The 22,639-nt window shown below is 45.3% G+C and overlaps 1 protein-coding gene across 4 annotated transcripts in view; it reads left to right on the top strand.

Annotated features, from left to right (window-relative positions):
* The window catches only part of UACA (uveal autoantigen with coiled-coil domains and ankyrin repeats), a 143,999-nt gene that overhangs the window by 110,360 nt on the left and 11,000 nt on the right, over window positions 1-22,639 (top strand). For all 4 annotated transcript variants that reach the window (XM_075346087.1, XM_075346085.1, XM_075346089.1 and 1 more), the window contains exons 3-11: window positions 10,041-10,129; window positions 11,334-11,398; window positions 12,581-12,638; window positions 12,738-12,808; window positions 12,949-13,055; window positions 16,302-16,483; window positions 16,571-16,608; window positions 21,678-21,737; window positions 21,818-21,925. In XM_075346087.1, the coding sequence (XP_075202202.1) occupies window positions 10,041-10,129; window positions 11,334-11,398; window positions 12,581-12,638; window positions 12,738-12,808; window positions 12,949-13,055; window positions 16,302-16,483; window positions 16,571-16,608; window positions 21,678-21,737; window positions 21,818-21,925 (778 nt within the window). The remainder of the gene's footprint in view (window positions 1-10,040; window positions 10,130-11,333; window positions 11,399-12,580; window positions 12,639-12,737; window positions 12,809-12,948; window positions 13,056-16,301; window positions 16,484-16,570; window positions 16,609-21,677; window positions 21,738-21,817; window positions 21,926-22,639) is intronic.

Genomic DNA, 22,639 nt, shown 5'->3' with positions numbered 1-22,639 from the left:
ACATAAAATAACTCCCTCCATAGAAATATCACAGAAAGGGAAAAAACCTTTAGTCAATAAGAAAAACCACACAAATAACATAATAAACAATGCACCCGCAGTCCACGTCTCATTTCAATATGGGTCTCAAAGTGCATATTATTTCCCAATATATTCTCCATAGTATAGCTTACCCAGCATCATTATATATATATATATATATATAATACATATACATATACATGCACACACATATACATGCACACACATATACATGCACACACATATACATGCACACACATTCCAGCAGTACGCATATCACCCTATTTGAGGAGATTTGTTAACCGGTCAGAAGGAGAAGGACCTGGTCGCTCGCACTGTCCTGCAGCAACGCCGAGGAGGGAAGGCCTGGGGTATCCAACCATGCCCCCCAGATCTTATAGAACTTTTTCAATGCATTTCTTTTAAGGTATACTCCTCTCTCCAGTCGAAGTATAGCGTTTACTCTTTCCCTAAAATCCCCGATGACCGGAGGCGCTGGGTCCAACCAGTGGTAGGCCAACAGTTTCCTAGCCTGGTACAAGAGACGTGTAATACCGACCCTTACCGGCGAACTCAAGTCCACCCCCCCTTCCAGTAGACCCAGGATACATATAATAGGTCTTGGCTGTAGACGGATATTGAAAACTTGTCTAACCAATTCTAGTACTGCCCTCCAGTAATCTTCAATGTTCCCACAGGACCACATCATATGCATCAGATTAGCACCCTCCTGCCCGCACCTAGGACACAGATCATCCATCCTAACTCCCATCTTATGCAATAGACTAGGTGTCCTATATACTCTATGTAACAGGAATAGCTGTGACAGTCGTTGGCCTTCAGATACAGCAAGGCTTGGAGTCTGAGACAGGACCTCACCCCACTGTTCCTCTGTCATAGGGCCTAGGTCCCTCTCCCACTTTTCTCTAGCCTGCAAAGGGAATTTGTCGAGGTGTCTAGATAACATCACTGTATACAACCTAGAAATAATACCATAGGAGCGATCAGATGTCAACAATTCAGTAAGAGTGTGATTCCGCTCTATCCTAATGTCCATACGACGTGTCTGTGTCTCATAGGCATGACGGAGCTGCAGGTATTGGTAAAAGGAACTGTGCGGTATCCCAAACTCAGCTTGAAGCTGGTCAAATCTTTTAAGTATATTATTCTGAAGAATCTGAGACACCTGATGCACCCCCCTGCTCACCCACATTCTCCAACCCGGGAGTCTCTGCAGCTCCGCCAGTCCACGATTATGCCATAAGGGCCAGTACTCAGTCATTCCTGATATTCCCAGCAACTGCTTCCCTCTATCCCACACCTTGTACATCAATGATAATGTTGGATATAATGTTCCTCCTCTGGGTGAGTATCCTGCGTCCAAAAAAGCCACTGGGTATCCCCATTCTGCAAGGCCCCTCACCAATTTGCCCCCAGCGTCATATGCCTCATCCTTTCCCCACCCCCTGAAGTGCTGCATCTGTGCCGCAACATAATAAACCCACGGGTTGGGGACTGCCAGACCCCCATCCTCCTTCCCTCTCTGCAGGGTCTCAAGGCGGATTCTAGCCTGCTGCTTTTGCCACAAGAGTTCCCGAAACAAAGTGCTGATTTTACGGAAAAATTTCCAGTGGATCCATATTGGGGCGTTGTGGAGAAGATACAGAAGTTTGGGCATCAGTACCATTTTTAGTATATTAGCACGGCCAATAAGGGACAGTGGGAGTCGACACCAGGCATCTATCTTGTTCCTAAACTGAGCCAACACTGGTTCCAGATTTTGAGAGTAGTAATCACGCGGTCGGGCACTAACCACAATCCCCAGATATTTAAATTTATCCACCGTCGGAATTGGCAGCCACAGAGTACTAAAATTAGATGGGAGTGGATCTATAGGGAGCAGGGCCGATTTCTTCCAGTTTATTAGGAGTCCCGAGCGCCTACCAAATTCTTTAATAATATTCATTGCTGGGCCCACCGATGTCCCCACCTCCCTGAGATACAGCAACAAATCGTCCGCATAGAGGGAAACCTTATGCTCCAGACCGCCTATCTCAAACCCCTTTACGCCAGCGGATGCACGAAGCATAGCCGCCAATGGTTCAATTGTCGCTGCAAATAGTAATGGAGAGAGAGGACAGCCCTGTCTCGTGCCCCTGGCCAAATTAAAAGACGAGGAGGTACAACGATTAACTCGAATCCTGGCCCTCGGAGAGGCATATAACAATTTGACCCAGCCAATAAATCTGGAGCCAAGACCCAATTTCTCCAAAACTACCCATAGGAAATTCCATTCAATACTGTCAAAGGCTTTGGCTGCATCTAATGACAGGACTGCTCTCTCCTTGTTTCTCCCCTCAGAACTTAGCTGTATCCCCAGGAATAAACGTCGCAAATTAATGGAAGTAGATTTATTGGGGATGAATCCAGTCTGATCCTCGTGGATCACTGACGTGATCACCCGGGACAATCTGTTAGCTAGAATTTTAGCGATTAATTTAATATCTAATGTAAGCAGCGAGATTGGGCGATAGGAGTCAGGCTCGGTCGGATCTTTCCCGGGTTTTAAAATCAGAACAATAATAGCCTCCCTCATGGATGCAGGGAGGGATCCCTTCTCCTCAGCATCTCTGAACACATCCAAGAGTCTTGGCAGCAGCAGATGGGTATATAATTTGTAGAATTCACCCGGGAGTCCGTCCGCACCTGGGGCCTTTTCATTTTGGATTTGACCGAGCGCCTCCTCCAGCTCCTCCAGGTCTATATCTCTATTCAGGGATTCTCTCTCACTATCTGACAGACTGGGGAGAGTGATCTCCTCCACAAAATCCCGCAGTTCCTCATCCCCATAATGCGATTTAGAGGAGTATAATTGGGTGCAATACTGTTGCATGACCTCCACAATCCTCCCGCTGTCCCTCACCTCCTCTCCAGTGTCAAGTTTCAATTTGGTGATATAGGTCAATCCCTCCTGCGCCCTAGCAATTGTAGCCAAGAGATGTCCCACACTCTCCCCCTCCGTAAAGTACCGCTGCTTAAGGAAAAAGCGTTTGTTAGTGGCCAAGGAAGTCATATGGTCTCTCAGAGCTCTCTGTGCCTTCTCTAAGTCCCGCTTGGCATCATCTGTAGGGTTAGATATAAGACGTCGTTCTGCATCACCTAAAGTGTCCGTCAGATACTTAGTGCGCTCCCTTGTTTTCGCCTTTCGGGTGCAAATTTCCCTAATATATGTCCCACGAACATACGCCTTCACTGCGTCCCACACTATATGTTTAGATGCAGTACCGTCATTTGTCACAAAATATTCCCGTATAGTGTCAGTCAGAGTGCCCCCTATCAGTTGTATCCAAAAAGGGTTGAGCCGCCACGGTATCCCCGCCAGCCGGTCTGGATCCCCAAGCCTTAGACGGACCTGTAGTGGGGAGTGGTCAGACACCCCCCTGGCCAGGTACGTGACTGAAGCTACACAAGGCAGCAGCTGAGCGTTTCCAATGGCCAGGTCAATCCGGGACAGTGAATGATGAGAACTAGAATAGCATGAGTACTGCCGGACCTGCGGGTTTCTAATACGCCAAATATCTACATATCCCACCTCCTCCATCAGTCTGGCAAGGGATGTAGCTGCCGCCCCCACTGAGATATTCCCTGTGTGTAACTTATCCCAATACGGGTGCAAGTAATTATTATAGTCTCCTACTAATAGGGTGGGGACCTCAGGGAGGGAAGCAACAAAATTGAGAATACGTTTCAATGGTTCCCCTGTGTATGGCGGCGGAATATAAATTGCAACTAGAACACAGCGCACATTATGAAGGACACAGTAAAGACATACAAATCTACCCTCCTGATCCACAGAAGCTTTAAGACACTCAAACGGCACTGTCCTGTGTACGAGGACACTCACCCCCCTGGAATGTGTGGTATATACAGAGTGGTACTCATGGGCTAGCCATTTTTTGTGGAGCAAGTGGAGCCGCTCCTTCACCAAGTGCGTTTCTGATAAGTATATTATGTCTGGCTTAAGCTGCTGTAGAAACAGAAAAACTGCACATCTTTTAGTGGCTTCACCCAATCCTCGCACATTCCAGGCCACTATATTAACCTCCTTCGCCATAAGGGTGAGTGCACATATGCAACAGCAGGGGGCAGCAAGCGGGGACCTCCGGACCCATCTGCAGCAGTTCCCATAGATGAGCATAGACCAAACAGGTGCATAAAACGAAAAGGTCAAACAACATAAAAACATACACAGTAAACCAGGACATTCCTCTCAAACAGAGGGAAGTGGGGCTAAACATAACCCTAAGAGCACATAACGGTTTAAATTCCTGAACAGTCATCAACTGCATAGTAACCTATGGACGGTTGGCAGGAGCCACCCAGATAAGTGTTCCAGCTGGGAAACAGCAAGTTCACCTCAGCAAGTCCAACAGCAAGGAATCCGCAATAATCCTCAGCGGTGATTTCTGCGCAGTCCTTTTTCATTGGTATCGAGCCATGCGGCTGCATCCTTTGGAGTGTCAAAAAACTTTGTCCCACCATCCGACACCACTCGCAGCCTGGTAGGGTATAACATTGAGTAAGAGATCTGCAGCTGCCTCAGGCGTTTTTTGACATCAATAAATTGCGCTCTCCTCTGCTGGATTTCAGTAGAAAAATCCGGGTACAGTGAGACCTTATGGCCGTCAATAGCCAGATCCTTAATCTCCCGGGCTCTGCGGAGCGCAGTGTCCCTGTCCCTGAAGTGCAGTAGCTTGAGGAGGATAGGACGAGGGGGTGCCCCTGATGGTGGGGGTCTAGTGGGGACCCTATGTGCCCGCTCAATAGTGAAGAAAGGAGAAAACAGATCCATGCCCAAAGTCTTGGGGAGCCACATTTCAAAAAAAGCTACTGGATTATTGCCTTCTGCCTTTTCTGGGACCCCAACCAGACGGAGATTGCTTCTGCGGGATCTGTTTTCTAGATCGTCCACCTTAGCCCTAAGCAATGAGATATTGTGGATTGCTCTGCCAAGGTCCCGAGTCAGAGGGGGAAGCTTATCCTCTGTGGCACTGACCCGGTCTTCCAGGGCCCCCACCCGTACATTGACCCCCTGCAGCTCGTGCCTGATAGATGAAATGTCCATTTTAATTCCTCCCATCTGTATGTTCAAAGTGGCTAGCATATTGTTGCAGGTGTTTACTGCTGAAAGTACATCAATGAGGGTGGGCTCTGCTCTCCCAGGATCTGTGTTTTCATCTGCAGCTCTAAGGTTGTCCCCCTGCTCCACATTATTGGCAGCAGCCAACATACTCACAGCTCCCTGCTGCTCTTCCTCCTCCATCAGTTCTTGTCCTGAGATCTGTAGCTCCTCCACGCTGGGGTCAGACTGCTTAACAGCTCCAGGTATCTCAGGCTGATCTCGTGCAAACTTGCTGAGGCGAGCTATTGCATCAGATGCCCTGCCCCCACATGAAGCTCCAGCGTCCATGAGTGTGGCCTGTGTCCCGCGCTTCTTATCAGCCCGAGTTCTGGTCATATCACTCAGGTCTTTGAAGCCCCCTCAGTCTAGGAGAGGTCACCACTCCAGGAAAGCAGTAAAACAAACTTTAACCCCAGCTGGACAGGATTATACAGGAGTTTTTTGCAGGAGCTCTCTCTGCACAGGTCTTCCTCACATGCTGCTCAGGCCACGCCCCCCCACTCTCACACTCTCACACTCTCTCACTCTCTCTCACTCTCTCACACTCTCTCTCACTCTCTCACACTCTCTCACACTCTCTCACACTCTCTCACACTCTCTCACACTCTCTCACTCTCTCTCACTCTCTCTCACTCTCTCTCACTCTCTCTCACTCTCTCTCACTCTCTCTCACTCTCTCACTCTCTCTCACTCTCACTCTCTCTCACTCTCTCACTCTCTCACTCTCTCACTCTCACACTCTCACACTCTCACACTCTCACACTCTCACACTCTCTCACACTCTCTCACACTCTCTCACTCTCTCTCACTCTCTCTCACTCTCTCTCACTCTCTCACTCTCTCACTCTCACACTCTCACACTCTCTCACACTCTCACACTCTCACACTCTCACACTCTCACACTCTCACACTCTCTCACACTCTCACACTCTCACACTCTCACACTCTCACACTCTCACACTCTCACACTCTCACACTCTCACACTCTCACACACTCTCTCACACTCTCTCTCACTCTCTCTCACTCTCTCTCACTCTCACACTCTCTCTCACTCTCACACTCTCTCACACTCTCTCACACTCTCTCACACTCTCTCACACTCTCTCACACTCTCTCACACTCTCTCACACTCTCTCACACTCTCTCACACTCTCTCACACTCTCACACACTCTCACACACTCTCTCACACTCTCACACACTCTCTCACACTCTCACACACTCTCTCACACTCTCACACACTCTCACACACTCTCACTCTCTCACTTTCTCACTCTCTCACTTTCTCACTCTCACACTCACGACACACTGCTTTCTCTCTCATGTACACACACGGCTTTCTCGATCTCTCTCGAACACAGGGGGTCCTAGCCTTAGCACGTTTTTGAGGCAAACAAAAGTGTTATTTTTGGGGAAACACGGTATAGGTGACCACTGTCACTAATGAGGCTGTTTGCTTTGTGTACTGGATGGACGGATAGCACACGGACCCATTATAGCCAGTGTCAACATGCACATGGGCAATTTTTCCACACCTGTGGTCTGCATATGTGGGGGAAAAAAACAAAAACGCATTGGTTAGTATGATTCAAATTATGAGCGAGACAGAAAAGAGGGTCTAAAAGACAATGTGGTGCAAGCTGTGTACAGCTCATATATTTTTTTTTTTTTGGCCCTAGTTGAGGCAGAACTTAGCCTTGAGACGTAGGGGGAGATTTCCTTAAGTAACTCCTTTTAAGAAAGATAGTGAAAGCGACGCTTTTATCCTTGTGCTGCTCAAATTGTATAGTAACATTCATGACTGTATCCGTCTAGCACGGAGTATCTGGTGTTGGCCAGCCTTTCCTGGCAGTACTATCCTAGCATGATTGTCTTGGCCATTTATGGAGCGATGAGTATCTGGCAGTGGCAGCACAAAGGCAAAAAATCTGATTATTTAACCCATGAGCAGATACTAAACAGGATCCATCTGGAAGCACATGCTACACGTTCAGCATTGTTCTGTGTTGAGAACGGCACCCAGCGGGCCCGAGGTGTCTGGTACTCTGAAGAGCGAGTGTTGGAGTTATTGTCTTTTATATTCTGTAATGATTCCGTCATGGCTAGCTAAATACTTTGATAGAATCAGGATTACCCTACAGACTGTCACAAAGCTCCTGAACACATATCGGCTTTAGCATATGTCAGGGGGTAGGCTGTGGCTGGGGTATGTTGAATTCCCTTGTTCCTGCACAGAGACCAGCCACCGCTAGGGGACTCTCGGTGAAATGAAAATGCACTCAGCTGAGCATAAATGTTTATGGGGGAAATGGTGGTTGGCTGGCCCGCTGTCCTATGTGTATGACCTGTAAGTTAACCGTCACCATACACACTACATCCTTAATAGGGAGAAGAAACTAGACCACTTACAGATACCTCTGACTACTCCAGATCCTCCATAAGCACCAAAGGATGAGGCATGTGAAAGTTAAGCATGTCCGATCCATTCTTTTTTTGTTGTCTGGAAACATATTACACATTAGATAGTTTGTTCATCCAATGTGTGTGGCCACTTCAGGACTTGTTCAGACGGATGTAATTCTGGTCTGTTTGTGGAGTACAATGCCTGGACTGACCATGGTTTTCCAGACCCAGACTTTTGACCCCATAGATGCCTTTGGGGGCTTTAATTTCAGATCAGAAGACAAACTGTCTTTCGGTGCATTGTAAACAGGAAATGAACCATGAAATCTGGCCATCTGAACCCAAGCTTAGGACATGTCCACAGTAGAACTAAATTGAGCAGACTTGATCATAGTGTGGATTTTACCCATTGCATTGTAAATCCACTCTGTAGGTAAATTTCTGGAAAATCCAGACAAGAAAACTGCAGCGTAACTGCCCTGTGTTAACATACAGTTAAACTAATGTGTGTGTTTTTTTTGTTTGTTTTTTTTTTTTTATCCAATTTGACACACTTTTATTATTTTATACTCCATGGCATTTTACACGTGAAAAGAGGTATTCATAATAAAAAGTACAATATTCATGAACAATACAAGCCTCAGACTTACAAAAGAGTACACTGCCCGCGAGGGCTCACAGTCTACAAGGGATGGGTGAGGATACAGTAGGTGAGGGTAGAGATGGTCGTGCAGCGGAATAGTGAACTAAGGGTTACTGCAGGTTGTAGGCTTGTCGGAAGAGGTGGGTCTTCAGGTTCCTTTTGAAGGTTTCCACTGTAGGAGAGAGTCTGATATGCTGGGATAGAGCGTTCCAGAATATGGAGATGCACAGGAGAATTTTGTATGCGATTGTGGGAAGAGGAGATAAGAGAGGAGTAGAGAAGAAGATCTTGTGAAGATCGGAGGTTATTTGCAGGTAGGTTCCGGTAGCCTAGGTCAAAGATGTGTAGAGGAGACAGGTTGCGGATAGTTTTGTATGTCATGGTTAGGGTTTTGAACTGCAATCTTTGGGCAATGGGAAGCCAGTGAAGGGATTGGCAGAGAAGAGAGGCATACAGGTATATTAGTCAGTCAGCAGAGTTTAGGGTAGATTGGAGGAGTGCAAGAGTGTTAGAAGGGAGGCCACAGAGCATGAGGTCACAGTAGTCAAGGCAGGCGATGATGAGGGCATGCACTAGGTTTTTATTGCAGAAGCTTGGTTAAGGAATGTACGGATTTGGGAAATATTTTTGAGTTTGAGTTGTCAGGTGGTAAAGAGGGCTTGGACATGTGGCTTGAAGCAGAGAGCAGAGTTGAGGGTTACCCCGAGGCAGCAAGCTTTCAGGACTGGGAGGATATATGCTCAATCGACTATGATGGAAAGGTCTGTTGGGGGGGTTGAGTGAGATCGGGTAAATATGTTGAATTCTGTTTTGTCCATGTTAAGTTTTTTTTGTTTAAAAGAACTGAAGTCCTCAGTGGTTGATACCTTTTAATGGCTAACTGAAAAGATGATAATAATGGCAAGCTTTCCAGACTACTCAGGTCTCTTCATCAGGCATGGTATAACACAAAATCTGAAGAGTCACATATTTATACACAACAAGACATAGAATAGTGCAGTAAAAAAAAACAAAAAACTGAGGACTTCAGTTCTTTTAAACAATTTTTTATCTCTACTGGCTAACACGGTACAAAAAGTTTTTTTTGGAAATCGAGCAGAGAAAAAGAATGAAATAGCAGACAGACTTTGTGGGATTCTTGTCAGTAAGGAGGTGATATTTGGTCCAGAGGTAGTTCTGCGTGTCATCAGCATAGAGCTGATACTGAAACCTGTGAGATTTTGTGATCTGTCCCAGGCCGAAGGTGTAGTTGGAGAAGAACAGGGGCCCAATAACTGAACCTTTGGGGACACTGACAGGGGAAAATGAGGTGAGCGTGGAGACGCTGAATGTCTGGTCAGTTATGAATGAAGAGATGCAAGATAGGGCCAAATCTGTGAGACCAAAAGATGAGTCAGTAATAGGAGGGAAGGTCCACTGTGTCAGAGGACACAGTTCTGTCGCTTGGCTTTGGCTATTAGTAGGTCATTGGTGACTTTAGTTAGGGCAGTTTCAGTTGAGTGATGCGGTCATAAGCCAGATTGTAATCGATCAAAGAGGGAGGAGAGGTGGGAGGACCGTTCAAGATGGACATGCATTATGACACGTAAACGACAAGACAAGTCAATAAACCTGGGCAGGGCGTATAAATTCATGTGTATACTTTACAAGCTTGCAGGAAGCGTACAGCCTTAATAACCAATATATTGTCATGGGAGTGGTAAAGCACTTATCTGCATCATCAGGTTTAATCTGTTGCTATGTGTAATTATTATTTTTTTAAATTCTATTTTTTTTGTCTGTTTACACTTAGATTCCATGTTGTTGCGTCGAAGGGTCACCTGGAATGTCTGAATGCCATCCTCTTACATGGGGTCGATCTCACCGCCCCTGATGCTGCTGGTATGTTACCTGGGGTTGTAATTGCGTTTGTAGAGATAAAATATTTTCCCCCTTCTTAGTATTCTCAGTACTTTTAAAAAAAAAATAGTATGCTTGTCAAAAACGTGGGGCAGAACTTATCCCCCTAGCCGGAAGTTACCTCACTTAAAGAGAAGTCCTCATCGGAAAATGACCTATTGCTTGAATCAGATTTGTGTGTTACATGTATTTATTTTTTTTTAATCTTTGGCATGGCATTTTTTTTCATATCTTAGTTTATATTAAAGGGAACCTGTCACGAGGGGCGTATAAGTTGCGGCCACCACCAGTGAGCTCTTATAGATACAGCATTCTAACATGCTGTATATAAGAGCCCAGGCCGCTGTGTAGAAGGTAAAAATCACTTTATAATACTCACCTAACGGACATTGTGGTGCAGACCGGTCGGATGGGTGTCTCCTTGTCTGGCGCCGCCTCTTTTGGCCATCTTTGTCGTCCTCCTTCTTCTGAAGCCTGGACGCGTCCTAAGTCATGCACACTAGCCGGCTATGAGGTCCCACGTAGGCACACTACAATAGTTTGATCTGCCCTGCGCAGGACCTCATTGCTGGCCTGTGTGCATGATGTAGGACACATCATGCACCCAGGCTTCAGAAGAAGGACAAAGATGGCAGAAAGAAGAGGCGCCAGACCCGGGGAATGGAGACACCCATCCGACCCGTCTGCAAAGCTCGCTAGGCGAGTATTATAAAGTGATTGTTACGTTCTACACAGCAGCCTGGGCTCCTATATACAGTATTCTGGACTGATGTATATAAGGGCTCACTGGTGGTGGTCGCAGCTTATAGTTGCCAAATCTGATGACAGGTTCCCTTTTAAAAAAAATAAAACTAGTAGTCTAGCAGTTTTCACACTGTTAACTAGGGGTTTGGTTTTTTTTTAACCTCCTACTTTGCTGATAAGCAAACGTCTGTAACCTCTTCCAAAAAGGGCCGCGCCAGGATTACAAAAGCTTCCAGCTTGCCCATTCTCTATTGCATATAATGCAAAGTGCTTTTCAGAGTAATATTTTTTCTTTTCCATTACTTTTTTAGATTTTAAGTTTTCTAAATGTTATCCCAAAACTATTTTATAGCGGAGGATAAAAAAAAATTCTGTACTCTTCAACATTTTCTCACTTGCAGCATTGTCTTAAGTAATTTATATTTTTGTTTTCTTGTATCAGGGCGAAATGCGCTGCATCTGTCATCAAAGTATGGCCACTCCCTGTGTCTGCAGAAGCTTCTCCAGGTAAGTGGCAGGAGACTACGTCACTTTCTAGAGGAGTTTGTGTATCTGACAGGTCTGATTACGGAAATATATTTTAATGAAGGTGAATTAAAATGCAGCAAATTAAAGACTAGAATATATTTTGTCATGCAAATCACATGCTGTGTATCGTTTATGGACGTTATGTTGGTAAGCACACTAGGACTAACTAGTACAGGTGTTTGCACCGAAGCACGGTCAGGAATAAGCAATGTTTTCTTTTTATTGTTGGCGTTGCATAAAATCTTGGCAAAATCTGTTTTGATTTGTGGACATAGCACAAATTTGGGTTCCATGCGCCACAATAGTCCAAGTCTGCGTTATACTAGACTATAAGGCCTCCTTCACACATCCGTGTCTCCCGTACGTATGACGTCCATTTTCACACGTACCGGAGACATTTAAAATCAGTGGGTTTACTCTAACATCTGTGCTTTCACATGCGTGTCCATATGCTCTATACATCGACATGTGAGTTTTCTTATTGGCAAGACAGGTGTCATACAGACCGCGCACTGATGTGTGACACATACCGGAGAAAACGCATCACTTTAAAAAAAAAAATCTTCCTGAATCCGGCACTGCAGTCTCAGTTCCTACTGCTGCTTCTGGGTCCCGCTCATTAAGCCCATGCATATTCACTGCACTGACCTTGGAGCCGGAAGTAACAGCAGCACCAGAGACAGGTAAGTATATAGGTTTATGTATCTGGATGTCACTTGGCTAGCACACTGCAGTATATGTAGAACACCTATATGGACACGGATGGCCTTACATACCTTTCCCACAGACTGTTCCACACGTGCATGTAATGCACGGATGTGTGAAAGAGGCCTCCGGCGCTACTGTTGTTTTCAGTTCCAGCTCATTATGCTAATAAATATTCACTGCACTGACCGCCGATCTGGAAGTAACAGCAGCTCCGGAGACAGCCAAGTATACAAATTCATGCAGTCTGTGTGCTATCTGGATGTCACACATATTGCACGGATGTATGAAAGAGGCCTTATACTGATTGTTGGACTTCGGATCACAAAACCTTTAGCATTTTCTCCTCTACATAATATATTCTGCATACAAGGTGGAACATTTTATTATGCACATATTGTATGTCAGCCATGCATGTAGGAATTGTATTTAGCAGTCTTTGTGTTTATTTTCCAGTTTAACTGTCCAACTGAGAATGTGGATCTGCAGGGCAGGACCGCGCTGCATGATGCGGGTAAGGAGACGCGCCATGAAATGTCTGTTCAGTGTCTCGTGTTTTACAAAAGGATAGTTTGCTCTTGAAGCTGAATCTATGCTGATCTCTATTGTGCAGCCATGTCTGACTGCTGCTCCAGTGTGCAGCTACTGTGCGACCATGGGGCTTCCGTAAATGCTACAGACTTGGTGAGAATTTTAACTTTTATATTTCTTTTCCTTTATGATTGTTTTCCACCATCTTAATTAAAGTTCCAAATTTCTAAGGGTCTTATAAATCAAGGATTAATGTAGATGCCTCTAATTTTTTTTTCACTTTTGTACTCTAGGATGGAAGGACCCCATTGGCATTGGCCACACAAATGTGTCGCCCAGCCATTTGCCAACTTCTGGTAGAAAAGGGAGCTGAAATCAATGCCCGGGACAAGCAAAATAAGTAAATGATAGCAGTTATTTAGTGTGTATGTATGAGTGTATATATAATTGTTTTCCCCTATAATAAGACATACCCAAAAAATAACCCCTAGTTGTGTTTTTAGGGCTTTTTTGAAATATGCTTTAAATATAATCCCCACTCCAAAACTAAGACCTAGTTGCGGTCCCATAAGGAAGTGTCCAGGCAGCTAAAAAAGCTAAGGAATACAGCAGGACTCTTCATCAAAAAAGGCAAATACACATCCCCCCCCCCCCCTACCAACCATCATAAAAAAAACCCCAAAACTTAGCAAACTCCAAACAGTTACAGTTGGCAAGTTCTGATAGTGGATGGGCTCTCACTCAGAGATCTGAGTCACTGTCTGGATGCTCCAGCTGCATCGCACTGCAGCTCTCACAAACAGATCAGATCAATGCAGATTGGCAAGAATGGTCTCTCACATACAAACTGTAATTGTTTGAGGTTTGGTAAATACGATTCTTGTAGGGTGTGTCTGCTTTCTTTTGGGGGTAAACTTAGCAGAACATAGAGAATAATTTAAGCTGATAATTTAAACCTATGTAAATACGGTATGTACCCACCACTATAGCGCTAGTTCTGCACCATGAAAATAGCAGACCAGATAAGCTAATGTGCATCTGAACCAGTAATTAGATAAACACAAAATGTTGATGTTCCAGAATGTGATGGCATGATTAGATTTGAATAAATGTTTTTTTTTAGTTCAAGCATAAATATGGATGGTTATTCATGGGAACATTATTATTATTATTTATGATTATTAATAGAGCACCATTGATTCCATGTTACATGCAGAATACATATACAAATTACAATAGACAGACTGGTACAGAGGGAAGAGGACCCTGCTCTTGCGGGCTTACATTCTATAAGATTTTGAGGAGGAAACAGTAGGTGGGGTGTTGGTCGGGCAGCATTTGCAGCACGGTGGTGAGGCAGTAGCTGTGGGGTCATTGGAGATTATGGGCATTTCTGAACAGATGAGTTTTCAAGTAACGTTAGAAGCTTGCAAGTGTAGCAGATAATCTGACTTGTTGAGGCAGCGAATTCCAGAAGACAGGGGATGCTCGGGAGAAGTCTTGGAGGCGGTTTCATGAGGGGCGAAGGAGAGAGGAGGACAGAAGGAGATCTTGAGAGGACCGGAGATTGCATGTTGGAGTGTAGCGGGAGATTAGTTCAGAGATATACGGAGGAGACAGATTATGGATGGCTTTTGTAGGTCAGTGTTAGTAGTTTGAATTGGATACGATGGAGGATTGGGAGCCAATGGAGGGATTTGCAGAGGGGAGAAGTGGCTGGTATTGAAGAGAGAGGTGGATCAGTTGGGCAGCAGAAATAAGGATGGACTGGAGAGGGGCAAGCGTGTGCAGGTAAGCCACAGAGGAGGATGTTGCAGTAATCGAGGCAGGAGATTATGAGGGCATGCACTAGCATTTTTGTAGATTGAGAATTGAGGAAAGGACGGATTCTGGAAATATTTTAGAGTTGAAGACGGCAGGAGGTGTTGAGAGATTGGATGTGTGGTATGAAGGACAAGGCAGAGTCGAGGGTCACTCCGAGGCACTGAACTTTGTGTGCTGGGGAGAGCGCAATGTCACTTATTGTAATAGATCAGGTAGGGAGTGTAGATGAGATGAAGGAAATATGATTAGTTCAATTTTGCCACATTGAGCTTTAGGAAGCGAGAGGAGGACCTTAACTGCAAACAAAATACATATCAGGCACCAGGCTTTCTAATAACAAATGATATCTAGGGCGGACCTTGAGTTGTGCAAATATAGGGCGGCACGGTGGCTCAGTGGTTAGCACTGCAGCTTTGCAGCGTTGGGGTCCTGGGTTCTAGTCCCACTAAGGACAACATCTGCAAGGAGTTTGTATGTTCTCCCCGTGTTTGCGTGGGTTTCCTCCGGGTACTCCGGTTTCCTCCCACACTGCAAATACATACTGATAGGGAATTTAGTGGGGACAGTGTTGCCAATGTATGTAAAGCGCTGTGGAATTAATCGCGCTATATAAATGAATAAATATTATTATTATTAATAAATATATATATACATATACATAATATGATATTTATTTAAACAAGGTGGCAAAAAACACATAATTAAAATCATTTAAAATCAGACATGAACATAATACACTATTCACTCCATGGATCAGATCAAAGAAGTGCTATGGGATATCATATAGGAAAACGGTACATACAATGCATGCCCTAAACCTCTATAGGGACTCAATATAGACCTATATTGCTATCCCATCCATAATCTATCGTTGCATAGCTCTGGGACGATAATTATTTGAAGGCCATGAGACTGTCTGTGAACGACTATAGCCTCAAAAAAATAAGTAATGTGGATCTATATGAGTCCCTATAGAGGTTTAGGGCATACATTGTATGTACTGTTTTCCTATATGATATCCCATAGTGCTTCTTTTTATGTGATCCATGGAGTTGATGGTGTATTATGTTCATGCCTGATTTTAAATGATTTTAATTATGTATGTGGTGTTTGCCACCTTGTTTAAATAAATATATATATTTGCACAACTCAAGGTCCGCCCTAGATATCATTTGTTATTAGAAAGCCTGGTTTCTAATTATTGGTGCCTGATATGTATTTTGTTTGCTGTTAAGGTTCTATTGGTTGGTACATGGCACATGGCTTTGATTATGCAGGTGGTGCCTAGCCGCCTCCTTGGTGTTTCAAGCGAGAGGAGGAGTAGGATATGGCCAATAGACACTCTGGGATTCTGGAAAGCAGAGCTGTGACATCTGGACCAGAGAGGTAGTTCTGAGTGTCATCGGCATATAGGTGGTACTGGAAGCCATGGGACCTTATGAGTTGTCCCAGGCCGAATGTATATATGGAAAAAAGTAAGGGTCCCAGGACTGAGCCTTGAGGGACGCCAACAGAGAGAGGGCGGGATGAAGAGGTTGTGTGGGAGTGGGAGACACTAAAAGTGCGATTGGAAAGGTATGAAGAGATCAAAGAGAGGGCAAGGTCTCTGACACCAAGGGAATAGAGGATCTGTAATAGGAGGGAGAGGTCGACAGTATCGAAGGCTGAGGACAGGTCTAGAAGTTTAAAGTATAAAGAAGGCATCCCCTGAAAATAAGCCCTAGCGCATCTTTCGTGGAAAAAAATAGCATGACCCTGACTTATTTTCAGGGGAAACATATTATTATATATTTGTGTACTGATGATACTGTCTGATACCCAGGACTCCGCTCATGCTGGGCTGTGAGTATGGATGCCGAGAAGCTGTGGAAGTTCTTCTGAGAGCAGGCGCTGATGTTACGCTGATTGACACCTTGGGACATGACTGCGCCTATTATAGTAGAATCGGGGATAACCTTGAGATCTTGTCCCTCATCAGGACTGCAGTGGAGAATTCTCCACGAGGTGACTGCATTTCTTTAGGGTAACTCGAATTCATTCCTTTTACTCATGAAGTATAATTGACTTGGCTTGTCTTCTATTTTTCCACAGTGGCAGAACCTGTAAGGAGCATGGTGTCTTTACGCTCTGTGAGTGTTTTTTTTTGTTTTTTCGTTTTTCCTTTTAATAAAGCCTCTGTCATATAAAGTGATGCCCTATCACCACCTGGACAATACTGATTAGCATTGTGTCCCTTTCACTGGTTTTACCCTGGGCACCTAGTGTGCAAGTAGATACGGTCTGCTGCAGTTACTGCACAGACTGGTGCCCACTTTATAGGGAAAGTGGGGATGCAGATCCTTCATTTTCAGGTTCTTTTGATTTAGCTGAGAAGTATATTTTATTTCCCCCTTTCATCAAATTTTTTTTTTTTTTTTAAGTCTCTTTTTTATTTTTTTGACTTGTGGTATTCGTTGTCATTTTTTGCGACAAATTCATAAAAATGGCGCACACAGTTCATTAATGTGGTGCAAAGTAAAAAAAATAAGCTTTTCCCCTGTCATTAACCATTTTTGAGACTTTTAAAAGGCATACACAAACCACACTAGAGGCAAGGTAGAGTATATTTGTACCAAATTTGGGGATTTGTTTTCGATCAATTTTTATCAATTGCGACTTTTCAACATCTAGCGTCACTAAACCCCTCCAACAAAGTGGGGAAAAATAAAAAACAAAAAATCGAGCAAATTATAAATTAGACTTTAAAAATAAAAAGCGCAATAGAATAATGCTAAATTAGGAGCAAACAAAAAGGAAAAAAAGGCAATAGAGAATCCGGGGCTAAGTCCTAATTGTTCAAATGCATCTTCTTTGATTGGGTGTGCTTGGGAAGGGTTAACGGAGCAAGGATTATCTCCCGTTTTTGCAAGGGAGCCCAATCCAGTTGTGTGGTCTTTATCAGGTGGCGAATGCCTTCTTTCTGTGTGTTTTTATATTGAAGACCACCAATATGGTTGCTGTAGTGCCTGGTTGTGAAGAATTAAGAGTAGGTAACTGCATCATTGACCTTGGGAGCCAGAATAGCAGCCATATTGGTCGACCCTCAACTTATATATTGGTCAACCCCCAAAATATAGTTGGATACGGGTTAACAAAAATCTAGAGAGATTTCTCTGTATTGGACACAACCTAAATGTTCTATTTTTTTTACTCCATTGAATACAATCCATTGTTCACCGTAATGAACCATTTTAGGCTGGGGATAAGCTGATTGTGTGTTTTAATGAAATAAATGGCAAGATGTCCAGATAAAAGCCCCATGATCACTAATTTAATTTCTAGATCAGGAAGTACGTGTGTGATTGACAATACACCCTTTCAATAATGGGCTGAATGAACATGTTAAAGTGTAATCAGCATTTTAATTACCAGTATATATCAAAGTAAGCAACTCTGTAATGTATCTTAAGGCCCAGTCACACTAAACAACTTACCAGCGATCCCAACAACGGTACAACCTGATAGGGATCGCTGGTAAGTTGCTAGGAGGTCGCTGGTGAGATGTCACACTAACGCTCCAGCGATCCCACCAGCAACCTGATCTGGCAGGGATCGCTGGAGCGTCGCTACACGTGGCTGCGCTTGGTAACTAAGGTAAAGATTGGGTAACCAACCCGATTTTTACCTTGGTTACCAGTGCACACCGCTTAGCGCTGGCTCCCTGCACACCTAGCCACAGTACACATCGGGTTAATTACCCGATGTGTACTCTGCTACGTGTGCAGGCAGCAGGGAGCCAGCACTGACAGCTGAGAGTGGCGGACGCTGGTAACGAAGGTAAATATCGGGTAACCAAGGGAAGGGCTTCTTGGTTACCCGATGTTTAGCGTGGTTTCCAGCGTCCGCAGAAGCCGGCTCCTGCTCACTGCACATTCAGTTGTTGCTCTCTTGCTGTCACACACAGCGATGTGTGCTTCACAGCGGGACAGCAACAACTAAAAAATGGTCCAGGACATTCAGCAACAACCAGCGACCTCACAGCAGGGGCCAGGTTGTTGCTGGATGTCACACACAGCAACATCGCTAGCAAGTTGTGCCTCAGCAGCGATGTTGCTAGCGATGTTGCTTAGTGTGACGGTACCTTTAGGCTAATGTGCTTCTTCCTGATCTGTCTTTATCAAAATTCTTAATTCTGAGGTAAAATCTGTATTCAGTGAAGACTTTCCCATTACTGAGATAGGAGATGGCTAGTGATGAGCGGTCACCACCGTGCTCAGGTGCTCGGTACTCCTAACAAGCTCATATCGGCACGACTCCTGTTCCTAGTATAATGGAAGTCTACGGGGAACGCGAGCTTTTTTTCTGAATTATCTTCTCCTTTATTTCTATTATACTTGGTACATGAGCCGAGGTCCCAACTGCTCATTAACAGTACTGAGCACCCGAGCATGGCAGCGCTCACACATCACTAGTCAGCTTCTATCTCAGTAATGGGAAAGTCTTCACCGAATCCAGATTTTACCTCAGAATTGAGAGTTTGATAATGACTGATCAATTCTGGCAGAGAAAGAAGCAGATTTGTCTGATAACATTTATTACAGAGTTGCTTATTTTCCTGTGTACTGTTAATTTATGAAGTAAAAATTAAACAGACGGTTAGCTTATTCATTGCAAAGGGCATGGAGATCATTTCACATTGCCCTTTTCTATATGAGATGGCCATGATCTGCCCCTCATCTCCATTCTCGAACATTTACATTACAGTGGTACCTTGCTTAACGAGAACAATCCGTTCTGGGACTGTGCTTGTTAATCAAGTTACTCGTTCAGCAGAGCAAGATTTCCCATAGGAAATCATTGCAATGCTGATAATTCGTTCCACAATGTGTTAAATGTCCCATCCTGATCCCCTATTCTATCATTCCACACATGTACAAACTCGTACAAACTCGTACAAACTCGTACAAACTCGTACAAACTCGTACAAACTCGTACAAACTCGTACAAGCACACATGCACGCACACACACGCACATATTATATGCTCACCTTACCTTCCGTTCCATCGCCGGTCTCCTGGGATTTGCTGTTCTGCGGTGCGGGCTGTGTATCAGGTAACCATAACGACGAGGGCGGAGCTTCCTGCCAGAGCGCTGACGTCAAAGGCTGAGCCGCTTGCCTCTGATTGGCCAGCGCGCTGCCTTTCACGAGCGGTGACAGGAAGTTCCTGCTTCGTTGCTTTGGATGCCGATGCCTGGAGTGGAGTGGAGCAGAGCGGAGCAGAACAGAGCAGAGTGACGCGGCGCACTACAGGACCCAGGAGGCCGGCGATGAAACGGAAGGTGCAGATATTATATGCTCACCTTACCTTCTGTTCCACCGCCGGCCTCTTGGTACTTGTAGTTCGCCGCAATGTACCCGGGAACTACAAGAACCAGGAGACCGGCGGTGGAACGGAAGGTAAGGTGAGCATAATACTGTATGTGTGTGAGTGCGTGTTTGTTTGTGTGTGTGTGTTTGTGAGTACGTGTGTGTGTGTTTGTGTGGACTGCAAGTGCGGGTTAGAGCGCGGTGGATGGACGGAACCGGAAGTGTGTGAGGTGAGGATTTCGCTCGTCCATCAAAGCTTTCTCGTAAAGCGGGTTACAAATTTACAGAAAGCTTTGCTTGTTAAGCGAAATTCTTGTTAAGTGGGTTACTCGTTAAGCGAGGTACCACTGTATTGCCCTTTTTTTAAAGGGAACCACCAGCAGTTCTGGGTGCATATTGCTAATCCCTGCCTAACCCTCCCTGTATACACTTGTATTGATAAAAGGGATAATTAGAAAAAGTATTTCTAAAGATTTTTTTACCGTATGCTAATGAGTGTGGGGACTACTTCTAAGGCTTTGTGCCCACGCTGCGGAAAATTCGCGGAATTTGCCGCGATTGTTTCGCGGAAATTCAGCGGATTTTTCAAAAATCCGCAGTACAGAGTCCCCAGCCATTTCTATGGCATTTGGGGACTGCTGTACCCATGCTGCGTTTTTTCCCGCAGCGGAAATAATGCGGATTTCCCTGCAGAAAAATCTGCAGCATGTCAATTATTCCTGCAGATTTCTCTGCATGGTCCCATACTTATCTGCCTTGATAGACACCGGAGTCACTTCCTCCGTTCGGTGCACAGGAGCACGGTGGAGCCAGAAGCAGGAGGTGCGCGGGGCCTGCACGAGCTCCGTTCATGTGACAGCCGGAGCTAGTTCAGGCCCGCCCACCTTCTCCGGCAATGTGCAGACAGACACGGTCTGAGAGTGAAGTGCTGCGTGGTGGAGGTATGAACTCCCCAATCACTCCAGCACTTGTTCTGCATTGAGGATGCAGTGCCGAAGCCATGGTACTGTATCCTCAATGTAGAATTTCCGCAGCATATCCGCAGGACATTCCGCAATAAAACCGCAGCATGTAAACAGACAAAGTTGTGCTGCGGTTTTCTGGGAGCTCTTGCGGAATGTCCTGCGGATATATCCGCAGGACAATTTTCCCAGTGGGCACATATTCTAAGGGCGTTCCTTCCCTTGCCAGTCGGCTCCATTAGCATGTTAGTACGCCTCTGTGGGCGTGCTATGATAATGAATGCGCAGAGTCAGAGGATAATCTCACTCACCTCTCCGCTGCCATCGCCGCCCGATGATGGATTTCGGCTCGATGCGCATGACCCCGGGCTTCCGGTCATGCGCACTACTTTAGTTTGAAGCCGGGACGCAACGAAATCCAGTGTCGGGCGGCGATGGCAGCGGAGAGGTGAGTGAGATCATCCTCTAATGCTGCGCAGTCATTAGCATCATAGCACGCCCACAGAGGTGTACTAACATGCTAATGAAGCCGACTAGCAGGGGAACGAATGCCCTTGGGACTAGTCCCCACGCTCATTAGCATATGATAAAAGATCTTTAAAAATACTTTTTTCTAAAGATCCCTTTATCAATAATGCTACCAGATGCAGGGATTAGCAATATGCATCCAGAACTGCTCATGGTTCTGGGTGCATATTGGACCTGACAGGTTCCCTTTAATGTCAGTTATTCATTTATTCCCACCCAAATCTGCCTCAAACATTCTCAAACCATTTTCTGGCCCAGTGTTGTCTGACATTACGGATGGCAGCTTGTATTAGTTATTGTATTGTTGTGCTTTGGGCATTCTTACATTTAATTGCCTTTATGTATTTTACTTCCACGCAGAAATGGGCAAAGTATAATTCAAAAGAAGATTCACCAGCAAAGTCAAAAGACTCCTCTCTGGTATGTGAGAACATGGTTTCCTTGTTAACTGGCTCTATAGGGTGAGGGGTTATATAAATATCCTGATCATCCCTTTTTAGGATTTGGAAATGGAGAATGAAGATCTACGAGAGAGACTGCGGAAAGTACAGCATGAGCAGAGAGCGCTGCTGGATAAAGTGGGAGGATTACAGCACCAGCTCAGCCAGGTGGCGTTATTTATTTTTCCTACTGATATAGCACTAACATGTTCCACAGCACTTTACAGACATCATCACTGTCCCCGTTGCGGCTCACAATCTACATTCCCTATCGGTATGTCTTTAGAGTTTGGGTACTTTCACACTTGCGTTCAGCGCAGTCCGTCACTATGGAGAATAGCGCAGTTCGTTAACGCACTGCGCTATTCTCCATAGACTTGTATGGACGACGCACTGTGTAATGCAAGTGTCAGCGTTGCATCCGCTGGACGACGCAGTGTCGTTATTTTGACGCTGCGTCGGACGGAGGGAACGCAGCATGTAACGTTTTTTTTGAGCGGTGGAAACCTTTTTATTTTTCACTGTGCATGCTCATTTTTATTTTTTTATTTATTTATTTTTTTTTAAATCACAGAAACTTTATTTTGTTTCTCGGTGGCCGAACGTTCAGCTGGGCGCCCGGCAGCTGGCATGTGAGAGCGCTCAGCTGAGCGCCCGGCAGCCGGCGTGTGAGAGCGCTGCAGCTGAGCGCCCGGCAGCCGGCGTGTGAGAGCGCTGCAGCTGAGCGCCCGGCAGCCGGCGTGTGAGAGCGCTGCAGCTGAGCGCCCGGCAGCCGGCGTGTGAGAGCGCTGCAGCTGAGCGCCCGGCCGCCGGCGTGTGAGAGCGCTCAGCTGAGCGCCCGGCCGCCGGGTGATCAGTTGATCGTTTACAATAGTCTGCTGC

This window comes from Anomaloglossus baeobatrachus, chromosome 4 (genome assembly GCF_048569485.1).
Source record: "Anomaloglossus baeobatrachus isolate aAnoBae1 chromosome 4, aAnoBae1.hap1, whole genome shotgun sequence".
Taxonomy (NCBI): domain Eukaryota; kingdom Metazoa; phylum Chordata; class Amphibia; order Anura; family Aromobatidae; genus Anomaloglossus; species Anomaloglossus baeobatrachus.
The sequence above is the reverse complement of the archived record's forward strand: the minus strand, read 5'-3'. Positions and strand labels throughout refer to the sequence as shown.